Consider the following 24,426-nt stretch of genomic DNA (forward strand, 5'->3'; position numbering starts at 1 on the left):
AAGGCCCGGCAGCTGCTGCAGGGCTGGGCTCCTGCCCGGCCTCAAAGCAGACAGCCGAGGGCCCGGCGCCTGGCAGGGACACCCACCCCCTCAGGGGAGTCGTGAATCACAGGCCGAGGCTGGGGTTTCATTGCACCTTTATTCCATGTTTCACACCTTGTATTCCAGAAAGAACAGTCTTTAATCACTTCAGAATGGTTGGCTCAGACTCCAAGGACCCCCACCAACACCCCTCACGTTCAGCTTCAGGTTCACACACACATGAAGATAAGCGCAGGGCCTCACTGGACCGTGTAGAGTCTTCCTATTTGAAAAGCAAGCCGCCGCCAGAGGCACGCACCTGTCGTGTGCCCAGCATTTTGGCCCCAAGGACGACCTGAGCGCGGCGGGCAGTGCCCGGGGTCTAAGCAGGACGGGCTTCCTGTGCCAAGCAGGGGGGCTCTCCCCAGAACTGGGTGCCCGTCGGGAGGGCAGCAGAGGGCCAGGGCTGTGGGAGCTGGTGGGGGAGCCCCTGATGCCAGGGCGGGGGGTGCTGTCTGTCTGGCCTAAGGCTAGTGAGTCTCCCGGCTGACCTGGGGCTTCTGGTGTTTGCACAGTATTTTGTGCTGACTTCCACGCACATGTAATGACCCAGGAACCCTTTTCATAAAATAAGAAACCCGTACCATCACACACATGTATCTGTGTGACCTGATCCTCAACTGCTGTGCAAAGACGGGGTGGTGTCCTGGCTGACCCACCGCCCCTAGAGCCGGCACGAAATGGGAAAAAGATGCTGCAAGGGGACGGGAGCCTGAGGGCAGAAGTGGCCTCTGAGGTCGGGGGCCTGCCCAGGGGGGTCGGAGCTGTAGCTGCAGCCCAGGGCCCCAAGGGGGTGTCCAGGGAGCCAGCGGCCACGTGACCCTGCTGGGTCCTCCCCAGCTCAGGCAGAGAAGCTGTGGGGAGCAAAACGGGCGGGCTGGGGCGGGCCGGTCTGCAGCTGGGCTAGCGCCCCACGACCAGCAGATCAAGTCCACTCGCACCTGGACACATGGCACGGGGAGGGGCTCGGGCGGCTCCAGCTCCGTGGGGTGCAGAAGGGACGGCGTCCTTTAGGGCCCCTGGTCACGGGGCAGGAGCGGCTGCACCTGCCTGTCCAGGGGCCCAGGGGAGCCTGAGCGCCAGCCAACACTGACGCTGCCTCGTGGAGGGGCTCTCGCCTGCATGGGCTCCACGGCAGACCGCCCGGGCTGGTTCCCTCTTTCCAGAGGTCATGGGTGCAAAGTAAGGCAACTCGGAGCCTCTCTCTGCTCCGGGCAGCTGGCGGCTGCAGTCAGAGTGCCCCTGGGCTCGCTGTCGGCCTTCCAGCCAAGTTTATGCCAAGAAAGCGGGAACGTGGCCCAGTGAAGTGACCAAGTTATAGAAGCCTGCCTGAGGCCGAGGCCGGGGAGGGCAGAGAGGTTTCGTGGCTTAGTGCAACGCTTCACTCAACAGCTTTGTCTGTACTTTATTCTCGTCACTCAACAGAATAGAATTTTTAAATTTCCAAGCAGGTAGGAGGCGGCTGCCACCTCCCTCTGCCCCTGGCGCCTGGACAGCAGGCCTCCGAGGGGGGCTGCCTCCCAGGCTGCCCTGGGCGGGGGCGCCACAAGGTGGGCATTTGGCAAGGGTGCTCCAGGGCCAGGGGTGGGGCGCTGGCCCCCAGGGCCCCGTGGCCAGCTGCTCCCTGGTCTCTTTGGTATCTCGGGAGGCGGAGGCCGCCCGCCCTCACCAGGCCTGACCGTGGCCGGTGCCTCGTCTCGGCGAGCGGCTCCAGCAAGGCCTCTCCTCCCTGGCTGGGGCCTGCAGCCAGCAGCAGGGGCACTGCCCGGCACGGGAGGCCCACTGCAGTGCGCTGGCCTCACTTCTTGTAGTGATTGGGGGCGTCCGCGAAGGCGAACTTGAGGCGGTAGGCCTCGGCCAACAGCAGGCTGACGTCCTCGTCACCCCAGTGGGCGGTGGGCAGGTTCTGAAGGAAGAGCAGCAGCTCCTGGGGGAACAGACAGCGGTCAGCGGGGGTGGAGGGCCCAGGGGGTGACCCGCAGGCTTGGGGGAGGGGGCCCGGGGGGAGAGATAGCAGTCAGCGGGGGCGGGGGGCCTGGGGGGCAACCTGCAGGCTGGGGGGAGGGGGGCCCAGGGGTGACCAGTGGGGTGGGGGAGCCTAGGGGGACAGACAGCAGTCATGGGGGGCGGGGGCCAGGGGGCGGGGAGCGGGGTCAGGGGACAGGGGCCCAGGGGTGACCAGCAGGGTTGGGAAGTGGGGGGCCCACGTGAGTGATCAGTGGTGTGGGGGGAGGGGGCCCAGGGGGCGACCAGCTCCTGGGGGGCAAAGACAGGGGGTCAGAGTGGGCGACAGGCAGGGTGGGGGGACAGGGCCCTGCAGGAGGGGCCCTGGGATAACATTCCAGCCCCCACAAACCCTGTCCCCCCAAGTCGACCCCAACAGGCCCTAAGGCCTGCAGCTGGGAGGAAACCCCCCAGACCCGCTGGGAGGAGGAGGGCAGCGCCGCCCAGCACTGGGCCTCACACGCCGGCCGCCCTAGCGCTTTGGGGTCCAGGGACCTTCCGGGGGATGCGAAGCCCACCCCCTGGGCACTCAGGGCTGGCACCCAGAGGCCAGGCCCGGGCCCTGGTCCTGGCTGTGCTGCCCTCTAGCTGGTGGGCCGGGCAGGCTGCTGACCAGCTCGGGGCTGCGGGTTCCCCACCGAGGAGAGGGTCTCAGCTCCCAACAGACCGTCAGTGCCTGGCGCTGGGCGACACGGGGCCTGTGCCAGCTGCTGTCCCCTGACCCCCCGTCACAGGGCCGTCTCCCCCCTCCCGAATTGTGAGCCTTGCGCCGGGACGCACCGCTAATGTGGCTTCCCTGGAGCTGCTCGTCCCCATTTCCTCCCGCATTTGGACCCTTTCTGGGGGCCTTTAAATTGAATTCACGGAGCAAATTTCACTGGCAGAGTGTCCCCGGGGACACATCAACATCAATCTGCTGTCTCTCAGCATTAGGTGCAACTTACACGGATGCCAATCCAATTCTGAGCAGGTCGTAAATAAATACCTTTGGTTTTATTTTTAATCCACTTCGCTTCATATTATCATGACCTCGCTACTTGCAAGGTGAGAAGCAATACCCTCCCATTACGGTAACTCAGCGACTCCCTGCACACTCAATTTCAGAATCTAATTTAGTCCCCCAGGTTCACTGGATGGACAGAGAATAGAAATGCACGGCGCTCCGCGGCCTGCGAAGCTTGAAGAAGGAAAGATCTATCCGAGTGACCTTTACGGGAGGCAGAGAACACAGCCAAATACCTCCCTAAATACAGATTTCTTTTTTAAAAAGGCCTTATTTACGTGCTGGGCGGCGGTGTCTCTGACCGGGGAGCCCCGGGGCGGCCCAGGGTTAGCCATGCCATCTGGGGAAGGGCCATCGGTCACGACGCCGTCGCTGGCTCACAGCACAGGCGCCCGCTCCCCCAGGGAACGAGACGGCGGCAGGGAGGGCCCGGCGCAGAGGACCGCAAGGGCAATTTGTTTTCACCTTAACTTCTCCGTAAACGGTGACCACATCACAGGATGAAAGCGGGAGGCGGTTTGCTCACAGCTCTGAGGTCAGAAGGAGTCAAGGTTGGCTCAGGTCCCCATGGTTCTCTGCCGACTGTGCCCACGAGATGCCACCACGGCCACAGAGACCCAGCTCAGCGCACCCGCCGCCTGCCACCATTCTCCCACGCTGGCACGTGCTGTCTGCGGCCGTTGGGAGGGCCGGAGTGACGGTTCTGCCCCGCCGCACAGCCTGGAGGCCTCAGCCCCGAGCAAAGCGCCAGCCACCCCGAGGACGGGCCTGCAGCGCCGGGTGCCAAGGACGGGGGCCCGAACCTCCGGTCGGCCCAGTTCTCGGGGTGATGAGCGGTTTGACCGTCCTCTGGACACGCTAGATGCCACCTCACGAGCATGTGGACCGTGGCTGGCTGCCCCTTCAGGGGGTCTCCTCTGGAGGCTCCGCTGGGGCCACCCCAGCTGTGGGAGCCCTGTGGGCATCGCCATGCGGGCATTGCTATGCGGGCATCACCCCGCAGGCACAGGCAGCGGGGCACGAGGGAGGCAGGCTACAGGGCGGGCCCTGAGCTGGGTTGTTGCTGGATGCCTCTTTCAGGCGATCCTTCCTGCCTCTGCCTCTGGGTGGGATCCAAGAAGTGAGCTTTCCGATGTTAAAGAGCAAATAATGTTTACGGCTTCTGGGACTTCTTGCCGAAACGGTTTCATTTGTCCAGAGAGAGGCGTTACGTTACCATCTGCAAAGCACAATTATCTCTACATGCACACCCTCCCAGGAAGGACAAAACGGCACACCCTGGGGCCCGCGAGGGTGGGTAGGGACCCCCTCTCAGGCCCTGGTTCTGTCTGTGCAGTCCCCTGCGGAGCTCCCGTGTGTCAGGCAGCAAGGTCGCAGTCAGATGCAGAGGTGGGCCAAGCCTGCCCCCAGCCACCGCAGCCCCTTGGAACTCTGGAGGCACAAAGCGGGGGTCCTCGCCCACGCCGCCGGGTGATCTGTCTCCTCCGGGACCAGCAGGCCCAGGCGACCCCGTGTCCCCCCACGAAGCACACGGCACGCGGTGCTGACCCATGGGCAATCGCTCGCACACACACGCCTGTAAAGGACGCTGACCTTCCGGCCGGCCACGTCGGATCATTCCGAGGGGACACCAAGGAGCCAGGGAGGACACTGCCTTTGAACGTGCCTGGACTGAACTGTCAGATTCTCACGTCTGATGCCAACGGCGTCGTGTGTGACGAAGACGGCACAAGCAGGCGCTGGGGAAGCGCAGCTCTGTTCCCGGAGCAGAAAGGGCCCTCGCTCTGCCGGCCACGTGCCAGGACCACCCATGCCCGGGCCACGTCAGGGCACGTGCTCGTCACACGGCCTGGTCTGGGCTCACACCTCTGGGGCTGGTGTGTGCGTGGAGATGGCAATCAGGCCACAGATGGACAGACAGACTAGTAGCAGGCAGACAGTGCTCAGCTCGGCGCGGGGGCCGGGCCGGGCATGTGACCGGTTGCTGCTCTTCTGCCCGCCCACTGCAGGGGTCTTGGTGGAGACGTGGGTCCATACAGAACACAGCCTAGATCTCTTTTGCGGTCTGAACAAAAGTCTGGGAAATGTTTCTTAACTTCTACCTTGATCACAGTTTGAAAGATAACATTGTACATGTACTGGGTTAGATGGAATATTAATACATTCATCTCCCCTGCACTCCTGAAGCTCTCCCACATGGCAGGCCTTCCCTCCTCTGGACAGCACCTTCCCCCCGGTGGACAGCACCTTCCCTCCGATGACAGCACCTTCCCCCAGTGGACAGCACCTTCCCCCTGGTGGGCAATGGCACCCCACTCCAGTACTCTTGCTTGGAGAATCCCATGGACGGAGGAGCCTGGTAGGCTGCAGTCCAAGGGGTCGCTAAGAGTCGGACACGGCTGAGCGACTTCCCTTTCACTTTTCACTTTCATGCACTGGAGAAGGAAATGGCAACCCACTCCAGTGTTCTTGCCTGGAGAATCCCAGGGACGGGGGAGCCTGGTGGGCTGCCGTCTATGGGGTCGCACAGAGTCGGACACGACTGAAGCGACTTAGCAGCAGCAGCAGCCTGGTGGGCAGCACCTTGCCCCCAGCGGACAGCACTGCTTTGAACCATCCAGTGTGGCCCTCTTGCTCGTGGGCAGTGGCTGTGACGGCCTCACCAGCCACGCACTGTGGACCCTCGGGCAGAAGACATGCCTCAAGGCACCCAGGTCAACGCCACCCTGCCCATGCAGCGGGCACCGAGAGGGCCACATGCAGAGACAGCAAAGGAATCAGGATGGGGCTACCGGCCCATGTGCCGAGGACCATGTCCTCCCCTTCCCTGGGAAGGAGAGACAGCAGCCCCTCCACAGACACAGGCCCAGCTGCTTTATTCCACTTTTCCACCGTGTTCTGATGGGCCGTTGGCAGCTTGGCCGGCGAACCTGCTGCTGGGGCCCCTCGCAGAAGGGCAGTCCCAGGTGCCCCCTGGGGACCCCGGGGGGACACCCAGGATCAGGACTCCTGCAGGATGGGTCTCAGGCGTTTCTCCCAAGTCCTCAGCCTTTCAAGTGAGGCGCCCAAGGTGGGGGAGGCCTGGGTGGTTCAGCGCCCGCACCGCAGATGGCCTTGTCCCCACAGCACTGGGTGACATCAGAGCCTGGGCACCAGGAAGCCTGAAAGCCAAGGGCGCAGAGACGGGGTGACCTCCAGGCCGGGGGCCCGAGAGGCTGAGACTCTGAGCTCAGTTCGGTGCAGGAGCCGTCCCGCTGTCCGCCATCACGTCACCACTCCCCTCGGATGTCTGGGGGGCCTGGGGGCCCCGTATCCTCAGAGCCGATGGCCGGCTCCTTCCAGCACTGGACTGTGGGCAGGAGCGCCCAGGCCACAGGGCACACAGGAGCCCCGCCCCGCCCGGCCCGGGTGGCCACGGCTGCTGGAGCCTCAGGGCGAGTGTGCAGAGTGGCCGTGGCCACCACCGCCCCGCCCGGCCCGGCCACGGCTGCTGGAGCCTCAGGGCGAGTGTGCACAGAGTGGCCGTGGCCAGGACGCACGCGGAGCCCGGGGTGCCCGCTGCAGGCGGATGTGCTGCTCTGGCCCTCAGGACCGGCCTGCCACCCCGCCCCCTGGGCTAGCGGCCAGGGGCCACGCGCTCTGCAGGGCAAGGGTCCTGGTCCTGGTGCACGGCCCACGCCTGACGGCCAGGCAGGGCTGGGCCGCTTTGCTCCCGGCTATGCAGGGGCTGTGGGCCTGAGTGCACATTCAACACAAAGCCGCGTTCCCGGGCAGCACACGTCAACCGAGACGGCAGGAGGGGAGCCGAGGCTGGACTGTGCCAAAGCGGTCTGTGACATCCGCCGGCAGTGCCATGGGGGCCTTCTGACGGTTCAGTGCCCCGGGCCAGGTCTCCCTGGGAGCCCTGGGGGTGGGGGGACGGGGTGGAAACGGCGCCGAGAGCCAGGGATCCGGGAAGCACCTGGCACCTGGTCCTGGTGCCACACGTGACCGTCCCGCAGGCGTGGCTCTCCCGTTTCTGCGCCACTTCCCTCTGGCTGCTCCTCCCGCCAGGACCTTCCTGCCGCGCAGGGGACACGGGACCCCGCCCTGGACTGCCCACTGCCACGTGGTGAGGTCTGCAGGAGCAGGCCAGTTCTGCCCCCCAAATGGCGACAACCACAGACGAGGAAAAGCATGAACGTGGGTCAGCACGCAGAGCATCTCCCAGGGCCGTCCCTCCCACGGTCAGCCACGGGCGGCCCCGGAGTGCGTTCACTCCGTGCCAAGCATCACGCTGCGTGCTGACCTTATGACCAATCCCGGGCCCTCCCCACTGTGTCCACGGCCAGTCCCGGGGCCTCCCACACCCCCAGAGCCAGAAAGAAGAAGCTAGGGCCCCAGGAGACTTAGTGACAGCTCAGTTCTGCCTGGTGCTCGGCTGTGACCCCCCAGGGTTGCCCTCCTGAGCCTTGAACCTGACCTGAGCAGGACCCAGCCTCTCTGAGAGGCCATGTGCTCAGAGGAGACCGCCTCCCTCCAGTGCGACCCCCCCCCCACCTCCAGCTCTTAGGAGGACGTCTCAGGGGGACCAGGCGGCCCTGGACTGGCGGTCTGATGGCTGAGGACCTGACCTGGTCCCCCTCCTGGAGCTGAGAGCTGACCAGACGGTAAACCACAGGGAGTCCCCTGGGTGGGGTGCAGGGACTGGACGAAGGCAGAGGCCCTGAGCCCTCCTCGGGTGAACCCACCCTGCAGACACCGCCGCAGGAGGCGCCCAGAGGCCCGAAATGAAAATCGCCTGTGAGGTTCTCTACTTCCCTGACTGTTAACCTTTCAAGCTAGCCGGGTGACCTTTAGCCAATAGATCAAAGGGAGCAGTTCACCCTGACGTGCGGTGGCCATGAAGGGGCACCTGAGAAGGTCAGTCCGCCGGCCCAGGGCTCCTCCCAGGTGGACGCTCGCTCAGGGGGCCCCACTGGCCACGTCCCATCCCGTGTCCCCGCCAGACTCTGACCCCAGCATTCAGGATGACAGGCACACAGCTGTCTCAGGGGCAACACCCTGCTGGCTGGGGTGGGGGCGTGGGCAGCCGCAGGCTGGCCCTGCTTCCCGGGCGGCACTGGGTCCCCCAGGCTGCGGCTCCTCCTTCCTGCCTCTTCCCTCCCAGACGGTCCTGTGACAGCTGATTCCTTTGACAATCCAGTTATTAGTTTGAAAAATCTCGTCAAGTTGCAGTACCAAACCAGGGCTAAAAATAGAAGGGCGCTGACAGCCGGCTGGGCTGGACGGCCAACTGCCAGGCCAGCCTGCTGGCTGCTGACAGCCCCTGGAAGGTGGGAATGGAAGGTGACACGGCGGGAGAACGCTCTTCTGGGGGCCCTCCAACGGCTCCGGGAGGCGCACTGTCCTTGCAATTAATTTTGCGTCTCTTTGCCCAAAAAAGGATGTCTAAAGAGAAAACCCCTCCAGGTACCGAAAACACAAACTTGACACGAGCGCCCTGACTGAGCTGCTTTGCACCTCACATGTCTGCACGTGCCGGGAGACGTCTGACCCGCACACGGAGAATACTTAAAATCCTGGCATGGCGATCAGAGCCGCTCTGTCCTGCAGAGGCCCCTCGGCTCTGCGGGCTGGGGGCTGGTTGCAGACGGCGCGCCCGGGGAGGGGCCGTCCTCACTGGGGGATGCCTGCCTGGGAAGCGTGCCCACTCACAGGAGGAGGCCCCCAGGCCCACGTTTATCTGCAAAGTGACAGAGACGCCCCTTCAAATGGGCGGGCTCAGGGCCTGGAGGTGGCGCCAGCTGCTCACCCCGAGAAATCAGGGGAGGGGGCCACAGAGGGGAGCGGGGCTGTGGTCCCGCAGCCAGGGCCCGGGGAGCTCGGGGGCACTGCCTGCACGGGGACTGGCAGCTCCCATGTCCCCGGGGCTGCTCTTCTGGGCTCTGGGGCAGGGACGCTGTCAGCCACGTGGCTCCCCCCATGTGGTCTGCTCCCCACGTTCAGTGGCTCCCCGGGGCGGGTCCTCCCTACTGAACCCTGCTTCCTGAGAACCCCTCGCCCCCACCTCGCCTGCAGCTCACCTCTGGCCACTCTGCCAAGCTCCTCGGCGAACCCTCCCTCTGCCTGGCCACTCAGGCTGTGTTCCCTGGGCCCTCTTCACCCCTACGGACCCTCTGGGGCAAGGCTTACCGTCACCGAGGTCTGCACCCCCCGCCTCTCCCTGAAGACCACCCGAGTGTCCCGTGGCTGCCTGCACCCTCCACACCAGTGTGTTCCCCTGCAGCCGTAACAACGAGCAAACGCCCGCAAACTACACCTGTCCCCCCGCTTCCCGGCTCCTGTGACAGCAGTGAGACCCCCGCGCCCAGGACCCACCTTCCCTCCCACATCCAGCCCTGCCCCGGCCCCCCGGCCCAGCCCATCGCCACCTTTTGGCAGGTGATCGTTTGGCCCCCGCCTTCCCACCCTGCCCCCTAACCTGCAGGGCAGCATCACAGCAACATCTAGAAAAGAAAACCATCCCCCAACCACCCTGCTCTCCACAAGCCAGCCGCTCCGCCCTCTCTCCAGGATGGGCCTGGGGCCCCAGGGCCCCGGCTGGAAGCGGATGATGGTGCCGGCCACGCGGTGCTGCAGGCGGGCGGCGCCCCCGAGACGTCTGCGCCCCTTCCCGTTAGGATCTCTGTCCACACAGCTGGGGCTCACCAGCACCAAACCCTCCAACCCCCTGAACCCCAAGGCCCAGGGTCTCAGCCACGGAAGTCGGGTCTGCCCAGGGCCCCTCACACCCGCACGCGTCCCCCTGCAGTGATGTCGAGCACCCGAAGGTGACAAGCCCAGAGTCCCCGAGAGCAGAGTGTGGGGGAGAGGGCTTGACAGGCAGAGGCCCCAGGAGGAGCTCCTGCTGGCGGGCACGATACCCTCACCCCGCAGCCCGCCTCCTGGGGGTCTCCTCGCCCCGCCCCGCCCCCCCCCCCAGAGACCCTCAGCAGCGCCGGGAAGGCGGGCGGGTGGGCTCTGGGCTCTGGGCGGGCTCTGGCCGCCCTGCCCCGCCCTCACTCTCCTGTCTACGCTGCAGACAAGGACCGCTTCACCACAGAAGAGGGCCCCCTACCCCCCAGACACAAAGAACCTCCTAGGGTGAACGCAGGCTCTGGAGATGAACTCCAGGGTCACCACGTCCCCTCACGGCTCACGCAAGACGCGTGGCCCCACTGACGGCCCTGGAGGCCCAGAGGCTCTGACTCAGGTAAGGAGACGGCGGCCCGGGCTCAGGAAGCTTGGGGTGGAGGCGAGGGGGAGCTTCAGGCTCTTTTTCTACAAGAGAAGCCAAAGGCAATGAGGTTCTGGAGCATCCTTACTGGGCACTTGGAAGGCCGGGGGCCTCCCATCTCTTCAAGTTACACGAAGCCCTGAGACGCTCCGTCCACGGGCACCCAGCCTCACCAGGAACAGGAGGGCCACGGGCAGGGGCCTCAGAAACCTCCAGAGGACTAACCCTGGCAGGAGGTTGGGAGGGGCCGTGGGGCAGAGCACGCTGGAAAGGAGGTGGACGTGTGCAGGGCAGCGAGCCGCGAGGCCCGCCCGTGTCTCCTGACGCCGAGGCACTCACCCTACAGTCTGTGCCAGGCCTGGGACCGACTCCTGGGCAGGGTCCGTGGGGCAGGGCCCTTCACACATGTGCAGAGTGCCCGTTGGAGGGGACCCTGCAGGCAGAGGCGGCCAGGAAGGAACCCTGCATCCAGGCCCTGATTCCAGCCCCTGCTTCTCACAGCGGGTGCTGCAGAAACACCCTTCCCAGGGGGCACCATCCGCTCAGCTATAGGACCAGGGCCCCGACCCAGAGATTTAAATGCAAGCTTATTCCTGGAAACCGTTCAAAACTAATGAAGCACTCTGCAGGCTGGCTTTTACCTCCAGATTCCAGTAACACCCAGGCTGTAAATCGCTGGCCGTTAGGACGCATCCCTTTTGTTTTCAAGAATGTTAAAGGGTCACTGCCAAGCACTCTGCACCCAAGATTTATGGACTTTTAGGGGCAAAAGTTTCTTTTCTGTCTTCATCAATTCAGAGAGGTGTTTAAAGAGGAGATTCTCCCCTACCCCCATCCCCACCTGCTCCGCCAAGGGCCTCGGTGGCAGAGGGGACCCTGCCGGGCTCAAGCTGGGATGGGATGGGGTGGGGAGGGGCAGAGGTGGCTCCCAGGCCCGGATCCACCGGCACGGGAGCCCTCCTGGGAGACGGAGGTGCAATTTCCAAGAGAAGAGCCCCGCCCCCTCAACTCCCCAGAGGCCAGGGCTTCAGTCTGGTGTTCTCCTCCCAGAGCCGCCTTCCGGGGAGGCCTGTGGTTCCTTATGACATCTCCACAGCGGCGGCAGCCTTGTGGCCTGTACCTGATTTCACCACGAGTCAATTCCTTGAGGGTAAAGGCTCAGATGGACTATGCCCAGCAGGAACCTGAAACTTCCTGGTGCTCGACTGAGAGCAGGGCGTTTATCCCAGTAAATGCTGAGCTGAGCGCAGGTGGGCAGATGGCTGGCTGGCTGGATAGGTGGATAGTGATGGATGGATGGATGGTGGATGGATGGATGGATGGATGGACAGATGGATGCATGGTAGGTGGGCAGGTGGATGGATGGATAGGTGGATAGATGGCTGACTGGCTGGATGGGTGGGTGGGTAGGTGGGCAGGTGGATGGATGGATGGATGGATGGATGGATGGATGGATAGACGGCTGGCTGGCTGGCTGGGTGGATAAGATGGGCGGGTGGACACGTGAGCAGACAGGAGGATAGACAGATTAAACCATAAACACACCATCCGGGATGGCCCTAAAAGTAGGCCATGGCCCTATCCTTCCCACTGGAAGCTGCAAGCCCCATGAGCAGCCAACCTCAGCCTGCATCTGTGGGGCCACAGCTGAGCCAGACCCGGCCAGTGCCCCAGCGCCTGGCAGAGGGCCTCACGGCACGAGGAGGCTCGTGTTCAGTCGGCACCGTTACGGATCAAACTGAGCAAACGACTGCAAACACATCCTGAGGCAGGTGACCGGTGACGCGATGAGGGCCCCGCGCCCGGGGGTGGGGGTCTCAACCCCAGGCCCTCCAGCTCAGCACCCACTCAGGGCTGCCACTTGGCTGCTCATCAGGAGAGGTGTGTTTTTCGGGTGGGGGGGTGTGTCGTGTTCCCCCAGGACCAACGCACCACCACCACACTGAGAAGCACGTGGCAAGTGGCCTGCCAGGCCCAGGCCCAGACCAGCAACACTGACATGTCCAGGAGCCCTGGGGCCCCCATGGCCATTGGCTGGACTGCAGGGGAGGGCAGGTCGGGCAGCGGCTGCTCCCCAGGGCCTGGCTGGCTCCCACGCCAGGGTTGCTTCCAGGTGAAGAGCCTGAAGCCCCATCCCCACCTCTGAGCCCCCCAGCCCTGAGCCCGCGACCGGGGAGACCCAGCTTAGAACAAGCGGAGCCAACCGGCCACCAGGGAAGCAGCAGCAATCCCACACACTCAGCACCTGAGCCAGCTGGTTATTTCCACTGATTCCTGAACATACGCGCTCAACTTCTGGTCAAGTTAGGTCCAGGCTCCCACGGAGGAGAAACCGCATCAAGTCGCTGGGCTTGGTTGAGGGCCTCGCTGCCCTCTGCCCGCCGTCTCCAACGTGACCGAGCCGTCCCCTGAGAGTGACTGTACTGCAGATGGAGTCGCAGATGGGTATTTAGGAGTGCGAATCTAATCAAGAGTGATCAGGGCCCGGGAGGTGACGCGCCGCCTGCCTCTGACAGGTTCCCAGGCTGGCGTGCCCGCCCCGGCAGGAATGAGGGTTACGACAACGGGGCTGTCTGGAGACAAAAAGCCGGGCACCGAGAGCCCAGCGCCTCCCCCGACACCTGAGCACCAGGGTACGCGTTGGTAAGCAGCACCGTAAGAGCCCACACCAGCATGACCCTGCTGGGAAGCCCCCTCCTCCGAAGGAGCTGAGGGTGGTGGAGGGGGCCTATGGACAGAGGCTGCCCATTGCCCTGAGACCCTGGGGCGGGTGGCTTCACCCCTGACACTGTGGGTCACTGGGACCCCATCTTGTGTACAAGACAGACAGAGACCCTGCCACGGCAGGGATGTAGGCGCTCGGGGCCTCAGTGCCTGAGCTACGGGGGTCCCGGGTGTATCACCCAGAAATGGTGTGTGTGAGCTGTGGGCACACATGGTACCCACGCCAGCGCCAAGCGTGTCCTCCAAGAGGCTCCACGCGCAACCCCCGCCCCAGACACTCGCCCGGCAGCTACGCAGGGGAGCGGCCTCTGGAGGCCTGAGCCCAGGGGTGCCCCAGCATGGACACAGCAGTGACACGCACGAGGTCAACTTCTGGCAAACATTCGGTGGGGCACTCACGCACCTTCCAGGCCAAGGGGCCCAGAGCCAGGCTGGACCACCGGGTGAGACGCCCACAGACTCCAGAGCCGGCTGCCTGTTGTCCTGGGCTCCCAGCAAACAGGCAGCTGGAAGGCACCCGGTGGGCCACTAACACGGAGGGGCCCCCCAAGGAGGGGGACGAGAAGAGGCGGCCCCTGGACCCCCACCCCTCAAGCCCAGGGGACGGCGCACCCAGGGGAGGGGCTTCAGACCCACAATACTTGCAGCCTCTCCGGGAAAACACACCTGTGTCACGCCCGGCGGCAGGCGCCGCTGCCCACAAGGCTGTGTGTCCTCCGTGAGAACCCGCAGAGCACACGGCCAGCACAGGGCAGGGGCAGGTCCACCCTCTGCTGCTTTCACAGGCTGCGACCCCGGGCAGCTCTGCCTCGCTAAGGGAGAGGGCTGGGGGTGACCCTGCCACACTCTGCTTCCCAGCTCCTCGACTACGATGGGGTTCACACGCAGTGTCTTGGGGCTCCCAGGGGATGAGGACGCCCCATCCCTCAGACCAAGACGCTGAGCCCCAGACAGGGCCAGGATCTGCTCCTGGCTATGAGGGTCGCTGGCGACTGGAGGCGCTCAGCAGGGAGGGGTCCCCGCTTTGAGCGCAGAGCGTGAGGCTGGGGGCACCCCAGCTCCCGCAGACGGAGCCCCAGGAAAGCCCGCCTGAGTGGAGGAGGAAAGACAGGGCCGTGGTAGGGCCCGCGGCTCCCTGGTAAGGGGCAGCAGGGGCCCTGCCTCTCTGCTGCAGGGGTCCGGTGTCCGCCAAGCCCCCGTGTCCCATCCGCTGGCCCCTCGGCCCCACTTGCCCGGCGGAGGATCGGACACACCAAACGAGGGGAGAGCAAATATCTTCTCTTTGCATGAGGAATTAAAAAGATCAATGCAACTGCTGTGAACTCTGTCTCAAAAAACAAACACCCCAAAATTGAATCGAGAAATCCTACCGTGTTTGCCCTGAAAATCCGCAAACTAATTAGGGTAACAAAATGAAAGTTCCGCACAGATCAAGGGCTTTTAGCATTGAAAGTGGACGGCAAGGCAGATTTCTTCTAATGCTTCCATCTCGTTTCATCTTCTCTCTATTATTTATGAGGCTCAAGGGGTGAGGTCTTGGCGAGCCCAGGACCCTGTGGCCAAACTTGTTACCTTCGTGCTGAACCTGCTGTCCGGGGCTGGGATGGGTGAGCCAGGCCTGCAGGGCTGGGGGAGGAGGGGTGAGCCAGGCCTGCAGGGGTTGGAGGGGTGAGCCAGGCCTGCAGGGCTGGGGGAAGAGGGTGAGCCAGGCCTGCAGGGCTGGGGGAGGAGGGATGAGCCAGGCCTGCAGGGCTGGGGGAAGAGGGGTGAGCCAGGCCTGCAGGGGGAGGAGGGGTGAGCCAGGCCTGCAGGGCGGGGGGAGGAGGGTGGTGGGAGCATGCCCTGTGTCGTCACCTCGCCTGGACCCTGGCAGCCCCCAGTCCAGGGCCCAGGGGTGCTGGACGGTGCCCACACCTTGCCCGTCTCTGAGCTCCTCTCGGGTCCTGGTCCCGAGGAGGGTGAGGGTAAGTGGCCTCTTGGAGTCACATGGGGCTGCGGCCAAGGGTCGAGCCCAGGGCTCCTGAGTCCCTGGCTCTCTGTGCCCAAGCCTCTGGGTGCCAGGCCCAGGGCTCCTGAGTCCCAGGCTCTCTGTGCCCAAGCCTCTGGGTGCCAGCAGGTGTGTGCACAGCCTCATCCCCCAAGGGTCTCCTGCCACAAACTGGAGCCTCCCAGGAAGGGCCCAGGGCAGGGCCTGGGCCACAGCAGGCCCAGACAGGGCAGTCGCAGCCGGGAGCCCCAGGAAGCTGGCATCCAAGCCCTGCGGTTCCTTCACTTCTCTGAGCCTCGTTTTCCAGCCTGGAAGGGGGGCCAGAGGCCCCCCAAGCCACTCGCTCCTCCTCCCCTGCCTGGGTCCTGTTGTGCCCACTCTGCTGGTGACCTGGGCAGCCCAAACCCACCCCCGCCCACCTCTCTGCCACCCGCTCTGCGGCCTGGGAGGCAGGCTGGCTGGAGCCTGCTCCCCTCCAGGCGGCATCCCCCGACCCAACACACAGCCCGGGGGCCCGGGGTGCGTGACGGTCACGTGGAAACCAGCACAGAGTTAGATGAGCAGAGGGGACCCAGAGCCGCCGCGAGGCAGAGGGGCTCCTTCCACAAAGGCGGCCGGAGGGGGTGACCATTAACCCCGGGCCGGCAGGAGGGCGGGTGGGATGCGCTCTCCAGGCCGTCAGCAGCGGTGTCGTTTCTTCCTGCCCCGGGTTTCCTGGGAGCACCGCGTGCCTCGCGGCCTCTGCAGCCCGCACAAGTGGCCGCTGAGGCCACGGGGTCCGCGCCTCCCTCCAAGTTCCGCCACCTGACAACCCTGCATCAGACCTGCCGCGGCCAGGAAGCCTTCCAAGCATCCGGGCCCGCCGGTGCGTCCACGCGGGCCCACCCAGGCCTGGGCGGGCTTGTCTCCACACAGATACGTTCGGGCATCCTGCGAGGCGGCAAGATGGAACGCGTGACGGCTGAGGGGCTGCGAGGGAGACGTTTTAATAAGGCCCGAGAGGTAATTACATTACTTCGGGGACTGAACAGATGAGCTTCTCCGAGTCTATCTGCCTTAGATATCAAACACCATTAATGAGATAATAAGGGCCTTTCAATTAATGATTTGAATGGTGGGTGTAATTTTTTCTTTAATGGCAAGACTAATTCACGGCAGAAATGAGCAGGGAGAGAGACCCTGGCAGAAGCCGCTGCTCTGGGCCACTCTCCACTCACCTGCAGGGCAGGCTGGTCCTGACGGAGGCTGGACTGCGAACCCGCAGGAACCAGTGGGCGGACCCGGGGATGCGGGCATCCAGCCCCGAGGAAAAGGGCATCCCTGCTGGGCTTGCAGCATCACCCTCCACCCGGAGAAAGGGAGGGAGGAGGGCGAGGAGGGGACAAGCAGGAGGGCGAGGGAGCACTCGTCAGTGATCCAGCGGGTTCCAGGCACACCCCTCCCAGGACCCCAGACTCCCTCCCCAGCAGATCCTGACTCCACCCCTGGGGGCGGCTGAGCTGGACACCAAAGCCCAGGGTGCGGCAGCCCCTTCTATCCGCCAGGCCGACTCTGGGGCCTGTCTCACACTCAGGCTCTGGGGCCTGGGGCCCCCAAGCTGCCCTCGGCAGAGGGGCTCACAACCTGCCTGGTCCCCGACTGGGCACTTTCAGAGATGCCGCGTGACGAACAATTACAACGCGGCCAAGCCTCACATTAAATATACCTTTCCATACGCAGACATGAAAGGATTTTTCAGATTTCACGTTGAGGTCATTTCACGGCCAGGAATTCATCTACCGCGGCTAAGAAGTCCTGGTGTGTGCCAGGGACTGCGGGGAAGTGACAAATTCCCACCCACGAGGATGCTCAAACTTCATCACCTTCATACGAAGGTGAAGCTGAACAGGTCATGAAGTGAGCAGGATGTTACGTTTTATAGACGTCACCTAAATGACTGTGCGGTCAGGCCGCAGGGGCACCGGCCCAGCGAGAGGGCAGGGGCATCATGCGGGATGCCGGCAGCAGGGTCCAGGCGCTGGACTTCCGGAGAAGCTGCCGCTTCTGATAAACCGTACGGGGACGACTCCATGACGAGTTCAGAGAGAACTGGGCGATGCAGCCACTCAGTCCAGGGAAAGCAGCCGTGTCCAGGGACGACGGAAGGGGACCTACTGAACCCATGAGAGGCTCCCGCCGCCCCAGGGAGCAGCGTGGCCGGGCTGCCATCCGCCCAGGACCCTGGGGACCCGGGGCCCAGGCAGAAGCACGGAGGCCCCGCTCCCCTTGCTGCTTGAGGGGTCGCTGTGCAAACCAATCAAGAAACAGCAATTTGGAAAGACAGGCAGACACACAGAACAATACTAACGACAACACCTGCAGATCCAAAGTGCTGCCCATCCCGTGGGAGGGGGCGGGGAGAGGGAGTGGCTTGTTTTCGGTAAAAAGGCTTTTCGAACTTTCTGGGTTTTAATACATACACGTAAATAAAGAGAGTTGGACTGTGAAGAAGGCTGAGCGCCGAAAAATTGATGCTTTTGAACTGTGGTGTTGGAGAAGACTCTTGAGAGTCCCTTGGACTGCAAGGAGATCCAACCAGTCCATTCTGAAGGAGATCAGCCCTGGGATTTCTTTGGAAGGAATGATGCTGAAGCTGAAACTCCAGTACTTTGGCCACCTCATGCGAAGAGTTGACTCATTGGAAAAGACTCTGATGCTGGGAGGGATTGGGGGCAGGAGGAGAAGGGGACGACAGAGGATGAGATGGCTGGATGGCATCACTGACTCGATGGATGTAAGTCTCAGTGAACTCCGGGAGTTGGTGATGCACAGGGAGGCCTGGCGTGCTGCAATTCATGGGGTCGCAAAGAGTCGGACACGACTGAGCGACTGAACTGAACTGATAAATAGATAGCTTTAACAATTTTTTTTTTTTATTTTGCAGAATGGGATTGGAGTGAGAATACACGGGGACAGTGCTGACCCCATAACACTCCCCCTTCCTGAAGACCCTCTACTGACCCTCATCCACAAGTTGATGGGAATGGCCGGCCCGGAAGGGAAACTGCTGGACGGACCAGCAAGAGTCCTTGGGGTCCTGGGACCTCCTTAACGTCCATGAGTCACTAAGAAGCCAGCACCGACTCATCTCAGCTCTCAGATCATGGGCGTGCAGGGGCTGGGGTCACTGGGACCTCTCAGAGCAGGGCCCCGCCCGCCCTGCAGAGCCTGAGGATCACCAGCAGGGCGTGCCTGTGCTCACCCTGGCAGAACTGCAGGAGAGAAAGGGGAGAGTCAGGCCCTGGGGAGTGCGTGTGGACCGCCCGCGCCGGCCGTCCACACAGGGAGGCGCACCTGCACACTCAGCTCGGGGCCGGGGGGCCTGGTGGCCAGCGGGCACACAGCCACACGCCGGCGGGCCAGGTGGAAGTTAGGGGCCTGGGAGCAGCCCCAAGGCCACCAGGCCTGGCCAGGTCCCGGGGCTCAGGTTCCAGCTGCTCATCTCCCAGAGGGGGCGGAGCCCACAGCAGAGCGGGCCGATTCAACAGGAGCACAGCTGTGTCTGCGGACGGTCCTGGACAGAATCGACTTTCCGCAGCCCACTGCTCACTCTTATCGCTGTTCTTCACGTGCCACCGGGGAGACCACCCCAGCGCACAGCCCCCCACGAAGGGGGGACACACGCCACCAGGGAGACGATCCCAGGGCACAGCCCCCCACGAGGGGGGGACACATGCCACCCGGGAGATGACCCCAGCGCACAGCCCCCCACGAGGGGGGGACACACACCTCCCGGGAGACGACCCCAACGCACAGCCCCCCATGAAGGGGAGACACACACCTCCCAGGAGACGACCCCAGCGCACAGCCCCCAACGAGGCAGGGGACACACACCTCCCGGGAGACGACCCCAGCGCACAGCCCTGACGAGGTGGGGACACACACCTCCTGGGTGACGACAGCCCCCTGGGAGGGTGGGGGCAGGAGCCCAGGGGCAGGGGAGGGACAGCTGAGGCGACAAGGCCCCCGCCCCCCTGGGGGGCTGCCCTCGGGAAGACAGCACCAGGAGGTGGGGTGGCAGGGTGGGCAGGCAGGCCTCCAGGAGGACCACTCAGGTCAGCGGTCCAGGCCTCCCTCCACATGGAGCAGGGGCTGGCAGCGGCGAGAGTGTCCTGTCCCAAAGGGAGCGCCCTCAGGCACCTTCCACATCCAGGCACGCAGATCACAGCCAGGCACACGGCCGGCCGGAGCGTGGACGGTCACCCTCTCTGAGGCCCAGCCCCTCCTCTGGTGCCGAGACAGTGCTGTCGCGGCCACTCGAGTTACTTCAACAGCCCACAGGGAGGACGTGGCCTCCGTCAAACATGCTCGGTGCCACCGCCCCTGACAGCGACAGAGCTGCTCGGCCACGGCAGGAAGCCAGACGCTGAGGCCGTGGCCACGACGGTGCTCAGGGACCCAGGCCAGCTCCACGCGCAGCCACTGGGTCACTTCCTTCCTCCCGGGCAGGGTTCACAGCACTACGGAGAGCCTGCTGCTCTTCCAGGGGACAGACCCAACCTCAGCCTCTATGCCTGCGTCACCCTGGACCCAGCTGGCTCACTGGCAAGACCCCCTGCCCGCCAGCACCAGGCACGTCTCTTGGCACCGGATGCTGAAGCTGGCGGAGCTCCGATTCTGTGTGCCCAACACGGCCGCTGCCCTGCAGGCGTCCAGCTCCAGCCTGGAGGACAGGCCGGGCCCACCAGCCTTCCACAGGGCTTGGCCCAGCATGCCTGCAGCTCCCCAGCGTCCTTCCCCTGTGGACGGACGGCTGGCCCAGGTCAGGCTCCCCTCCGCCGGGGGCAGAGCGGCCTCGGGGACAGGACTCCCTGCTGGAACCTCAGGGCAGCCACGGGCCAGGACACAACAGTGCAGAACTGACCGCTCCTGCCTTCCGCCGCCTGCCTGCCCGCCCACCCGTGGGACGTGAGTGCACAGCTGTCACCCTGCCACGCGCCCAGCACCGAGCAAGTCTTCACTCCTGAGCTCCACCGTCTCACCCGGGGCAGCTCGCAGCAGGGGTTAGGCATCCCTGGACCTCCCGGTCAAGACAGTGCCAGCAGCTGGCCCACCCACGGCCATGCACCCCCAAACCCTGAACACGCGTGACCCAAGGGAGCACAGGACAGCATGATGTGCTTAAAGATCGCTCGTCAACTGACCCAATTTTGTCTTTAAAATGCCTTGAAACAATAGAGAGAGAGACAGTCGATCTTCACGCTGGCATTTCCTGACATTTGGCACGTCGAGTGAACACAGGCCGGAACACAGAACCCCGGAGCGTTAACCCCTGGAAGGCCACTCAGCGGCAGAGAAGCAGTGCTGTCCACCCTGCCCCGTGGCCGCTCCAACCACCCAGGAGAAGGGACCAGGCCGGGAGCTGATTAGTGCATCAGGGGCCCGAGGGCACCGAGGCCAAGACGAAGGTGGACTTGTCCGGGAGGGGCTGGAGCCCCGAATGCAGGCGGGACAGAAGCAGTGAGCTGAGACGCAGCACGTGGACATCCCGCCACACGGCAGGCGCCTCCGTTTCCACCAGGAGGCAGGACGCGCTGGACGACAGGGCCCTGGGGGACAGAGGGCGGGAATCCTTCCGGAACCTTCCCGTTGAGTCCGCCCCCTGGCTTCAGGGCAGAGGGAAGGGCTTCGGGGGGCGGGGGGCAAAGGCGGGTGGGGCACCCCGTCATTCCTTCTCAGGCTCATCTGATCAGCACCCACCCTGACCCGCACACTCAGCCCCACCCTCACCAACGCACTCCCCTTTCGGAGTAGGCGGGTACCCGACCCGTGAATCCTCGGTTTCCTCCCATCTCCGGCGCAGGCCCTGTCCACCCCGGCCTGCCTGCCCCCATGGGGGTAAGGAGTCCTGAGACAGAAGCACAGGGAGGGCCCGGGGCAGGGGGCAGTGGGGACATCAGAGCAGACAGATGACCCCCACGGGTGCCGCCCTTGCCCGTCCCCACTCAGGCCCCGCTGAGCAGCAGTCACGGGGTGACAAGAGCCTGGGCAAGCAGAAGTCCCACCGCCGGGCCCTCCCACAGCCAGGACGTGGGGCGCGGGGACGCAGCGGCCACCACGCACTCACTGAGCCCCCGCGGGCCGACTGGGGTTTGCAGATGGGGCCCTGCCCTCGTTCACAGCCTCCCGTAGCTATAGTCACCACAAATGCACGGGAAGCCGTTTCTCCCCACGAGGCGGGTCACTCATCAACAGACACGCAGCCACTGATGACCTCACCCGAAACGTTTACAGACCTCGGAGCTCCCAAGGGCCCCACGGAGAAGGTCCATGATTTCCACGGAAGCCCCGCGCTCTGTCCACCAAACGTTAATTGCTCTCCCGACTGAAGAAAAATGAGACCAGGATGCTGACGTTTTGTGCGCTTAAGGGACGTGCCCTCCTGTACGTCGAGAACCACGATGCCAGCTCCCATGTGGGGGAGCTTCCAAGGTCACAGAGCATCTCTGCTCCCACGCTGTGGGTCACACACCCCACAGACGGCCGGGCAGCAGGGACCACCCGCCTGGGTGCTTCGCCCCCGTGACCCGCCAACAGCAGGGCTAGGGCCACTCAGCCCTGCACAAGGGCTGCAGTCAGATCTCCAGCCCCGACCCCACGTCCTGGAGTGCCAAACGAAGCAGCCTGGGCTTCTGGATAACACAGAACGATCTTCTGGGGATGCTCGCTGTCAGCTGCTTTATAAGCTGCACTTACGACCCAGCTGAGGAGCCAGGCAGCACCACCTCCGCATCCCCGTGGGAGAGGAGGCGCATGCAGGGGCACACAACTGCTCAGGGCCTGAACCCTGACTTCCAAAGGCGACTTCAGCCACGCGTGCTTGAGCGGGGGATGGTGGGGACCTAGGCCACCCACCCTCCCTGGGCCCCGAGTCCTACTCTGAAACACCCCACTGGGGCTGGGGCGAGGTCAGTGTGCCAGGCGCACCTCCAGGGGACAAGACTGCACATGGGGAGGCTCCTCCCCCAAAAGACCCTACAGAATCTGGTCAGAAAAAGGCAGGGGGAGGGGAGAATCAGGCCCTCGGCACAGGCTCGGGCCTCCCTGGCTCTAGCGGGTGGGAGGCAGGATACGGGTGCAGGGAGGAGGTGGTTCTGGACACCCTATGTGCGCAGCCTGTGGGCAGTGTGCAGACAGAGATGGGACGCGGTCCCCTGCTCGACAGATGCACAGCGAGCTCCCAGAGCTCAGGGCAGGGGTGACCGTCCACTCTGCAAGGGACCTCCCTCCAGCCAGGGCACCCAGCAACCCTCATGGACGTTCGTGGAACTGGACACAACCAGACCGCTGGCCTGGGCCAACTTCACTGAGCTTCTGGGAACTGGATGCGGGAGCCACGCCCATGCCCCGCTCTGCAGCGCCTGCACAGTTGGGCCTTCCTCCTTAAGACACCCACCCCGGGAAATGACTAGTCCCCAGAGACAATGCGGCAGCAACCACAGATCTGCGCAGAGGGAGGCTCTTGGAGCCTTTTCCGGGGATTTCTGCTGCTGGACACCCGGGCTGCCTCCCGTGGATGCAGAATCATTTTCCTGAAATGTCACAACTCCACACACGATTGCCCTGTGCCCACCAGGGCCCCAAAGGTGCTTTATTTAATTTGTTTTCTCTTCTCCTTGCCTTTCCCACTTAGTTCAATTCCCCACATCACACTGAGCGTTCACAGCCTGGCCCCCATCCATCCCCACGACAGCCAGGCCTGAGTCTGATGCGAGATCAGGGGAGAGCGACTCTCGACACTCAGAGTTGTGGCCACGCCGGCTGCCAGGCTGAGCCGGTCCCCTGGCCCCGGTGAACATCGAGGTTAGTGAGCAGGGCTCTGAGAGGCTGCAAAAAGTCCCCACCAGCTGCCCTAGTGGTGCCCTCCAGTCCTAACAGGCCAGGAGGGGTGGATGCTGTCCTACCGGGCACCTCCTCCCACGCAGCTCAGGGGCCCTCGCATCCAGGGCAGCTCCTGGTGGCCTCGGGCCCTGGCAGCACCGCCTCCGTTTGGGGAGCAGGTGGCAGAAACGGCGGGCAGAGGGGCAAGGCCCCTGTGTGAGGTCACTCTGTGGTTTCAGGCCCCTGTCCCCAGCCGGAACTCAGCCATCTCTCGGGCCGGAGAGGCTCAGTGGCCGCCCAGCACTGGGGTCTCGAGCTGTCCCCGGGACGGGCCTTGAGCTCAGGCACTCTCGAGCACTCTCACGGCCCCCGGCTCTTTCCTGCCCGCCTCCCTCCACCAGGCGGGCCCCCAGGGGACCAGGGAGGGAGCAACATTTGCCTGGGGCCTCTGGGAACTGTTCCCCAGCCAGAGGCCCCAGCGAAACAGAGGCAAGAACCCTGTGACGGCGTCAGCCGGGGACCCGGGCCCCTGCGTCATCTGTCCACGAGGTGAGCGCTGGTGGGGCGCGGGGTTGGATGCTGGCCGCCGCCGCCAGGGAAGCCAGGCCTTCTCCCTTTATGTGAATGGTCCGGCTGGCCGGCAGGCTCTCCCGTGCCTGCGTGGACGGTGGCCCCTGAGGAGCCCGGACCCACCGCCTGCATCCACTCCCCGCACTCGGTCACCCGGCCCAGCGCCTGCCTCTCCCTGCACCTCCACGTGCCCAAGCAGAGCAGGGAAAAATGACCTTGTTCTCCCGCTGCCCACGTGGAGGCAGGGCAGGCTGGGCCCCGGGTTCTGTGGGCCGGGCAGAGGACCTCCCTGCCCGGTGTCTCCTGGTGGCCAGGATGGAAGGCCTGGGCAGTCAGGGGGGCTGGCCGGGTCCTCCCCACAGCCCCCGGCGGGACGAGCAAGGCCCGCAGGGTGTCGGACAAGCAGGGGGCTAAGGAACCAAGGCCGGCCGGCCGCCCGCTGTCACCACACTGCCACCCAGGAGGCAGGGCCTCCTTCCCTCCCTCAGCGGGAAGAGCAGCTCGAGGAGGTTAAGGGGCCGGGGGTGCAAAGCCTGACCATGGCCTCCTCACCGCACCCGCGATGGCCCGGGCCTCCCGGGGGTCAACGCCACACACATTACACAGGCACATGTGGGGCGAGGACGGGCAGGCACTCAGCCCGCCTGGAGCCCCCGGGTCGAGCAAGCACAGAGCCTCTGAGGAACGGGGACTGAGCGGCTGCGGGAACGTGGGTCAGAGAGGCTAAGACACCAGCCCAGGGTCGCACAGCACCCGGGTGCCCGGCAGCCAGGCTGTCGGATGGTGTGCCTGCCCCTTCCCTAACGCCCCACTCCCACAGCCATCGTGAGGCTCCCAGGGGCCCCCAGGCCACTGTGACGGGTACGCACACCAGCGGCCCAGGTGTCAGCAAGTTTAGCAAGCTGGTGTCGACAGAGCCCAGGCCCCCCGTGACCTACG

General features: G+C 64.4%; 1 protein-coding gene across 1 annotated transcript in view; it reads right to left on the bottom strand.

Annotated features, from left to right (window-relative positions):
- Nucleotides 1–1,471: 1,471 nt before the first annotated feature.
- Nucleotides 1,472–24,426, bottom strand: part of TBC1D22A (TBC1 domain family member 22A) — a 259,689-nt gene continuing 236,734 nt past the window's right edge. The window contains exon 13 of the mRNA XM_070371426.1: nt 1,472–2,008. Coding sequence (XP_070227527.1) covers nt 1,880–2,008 — 129 coding nt within the window. The 3' untranslated portion in view covers nt 1,472–1,879. The remainder of the gene's footprint in view (nt 2,009–24,426) is intronic.

The sequence above is a fragment of the Bos mutus genome, chromosome 5 (genome assembly GCF_027580195.1).
Source record: "Bos mutus isolate GX-2022 chromosome 5, NWIPB_WYAK_1.1, whole genome shotgun sequence".
Taxonomy (NCBI): domain Eukaryota; kingdom Metazoa; phylum Chordata; class Mammalia; order Artiodactyla; family Bovidae; genus Bos; species Bos mutus.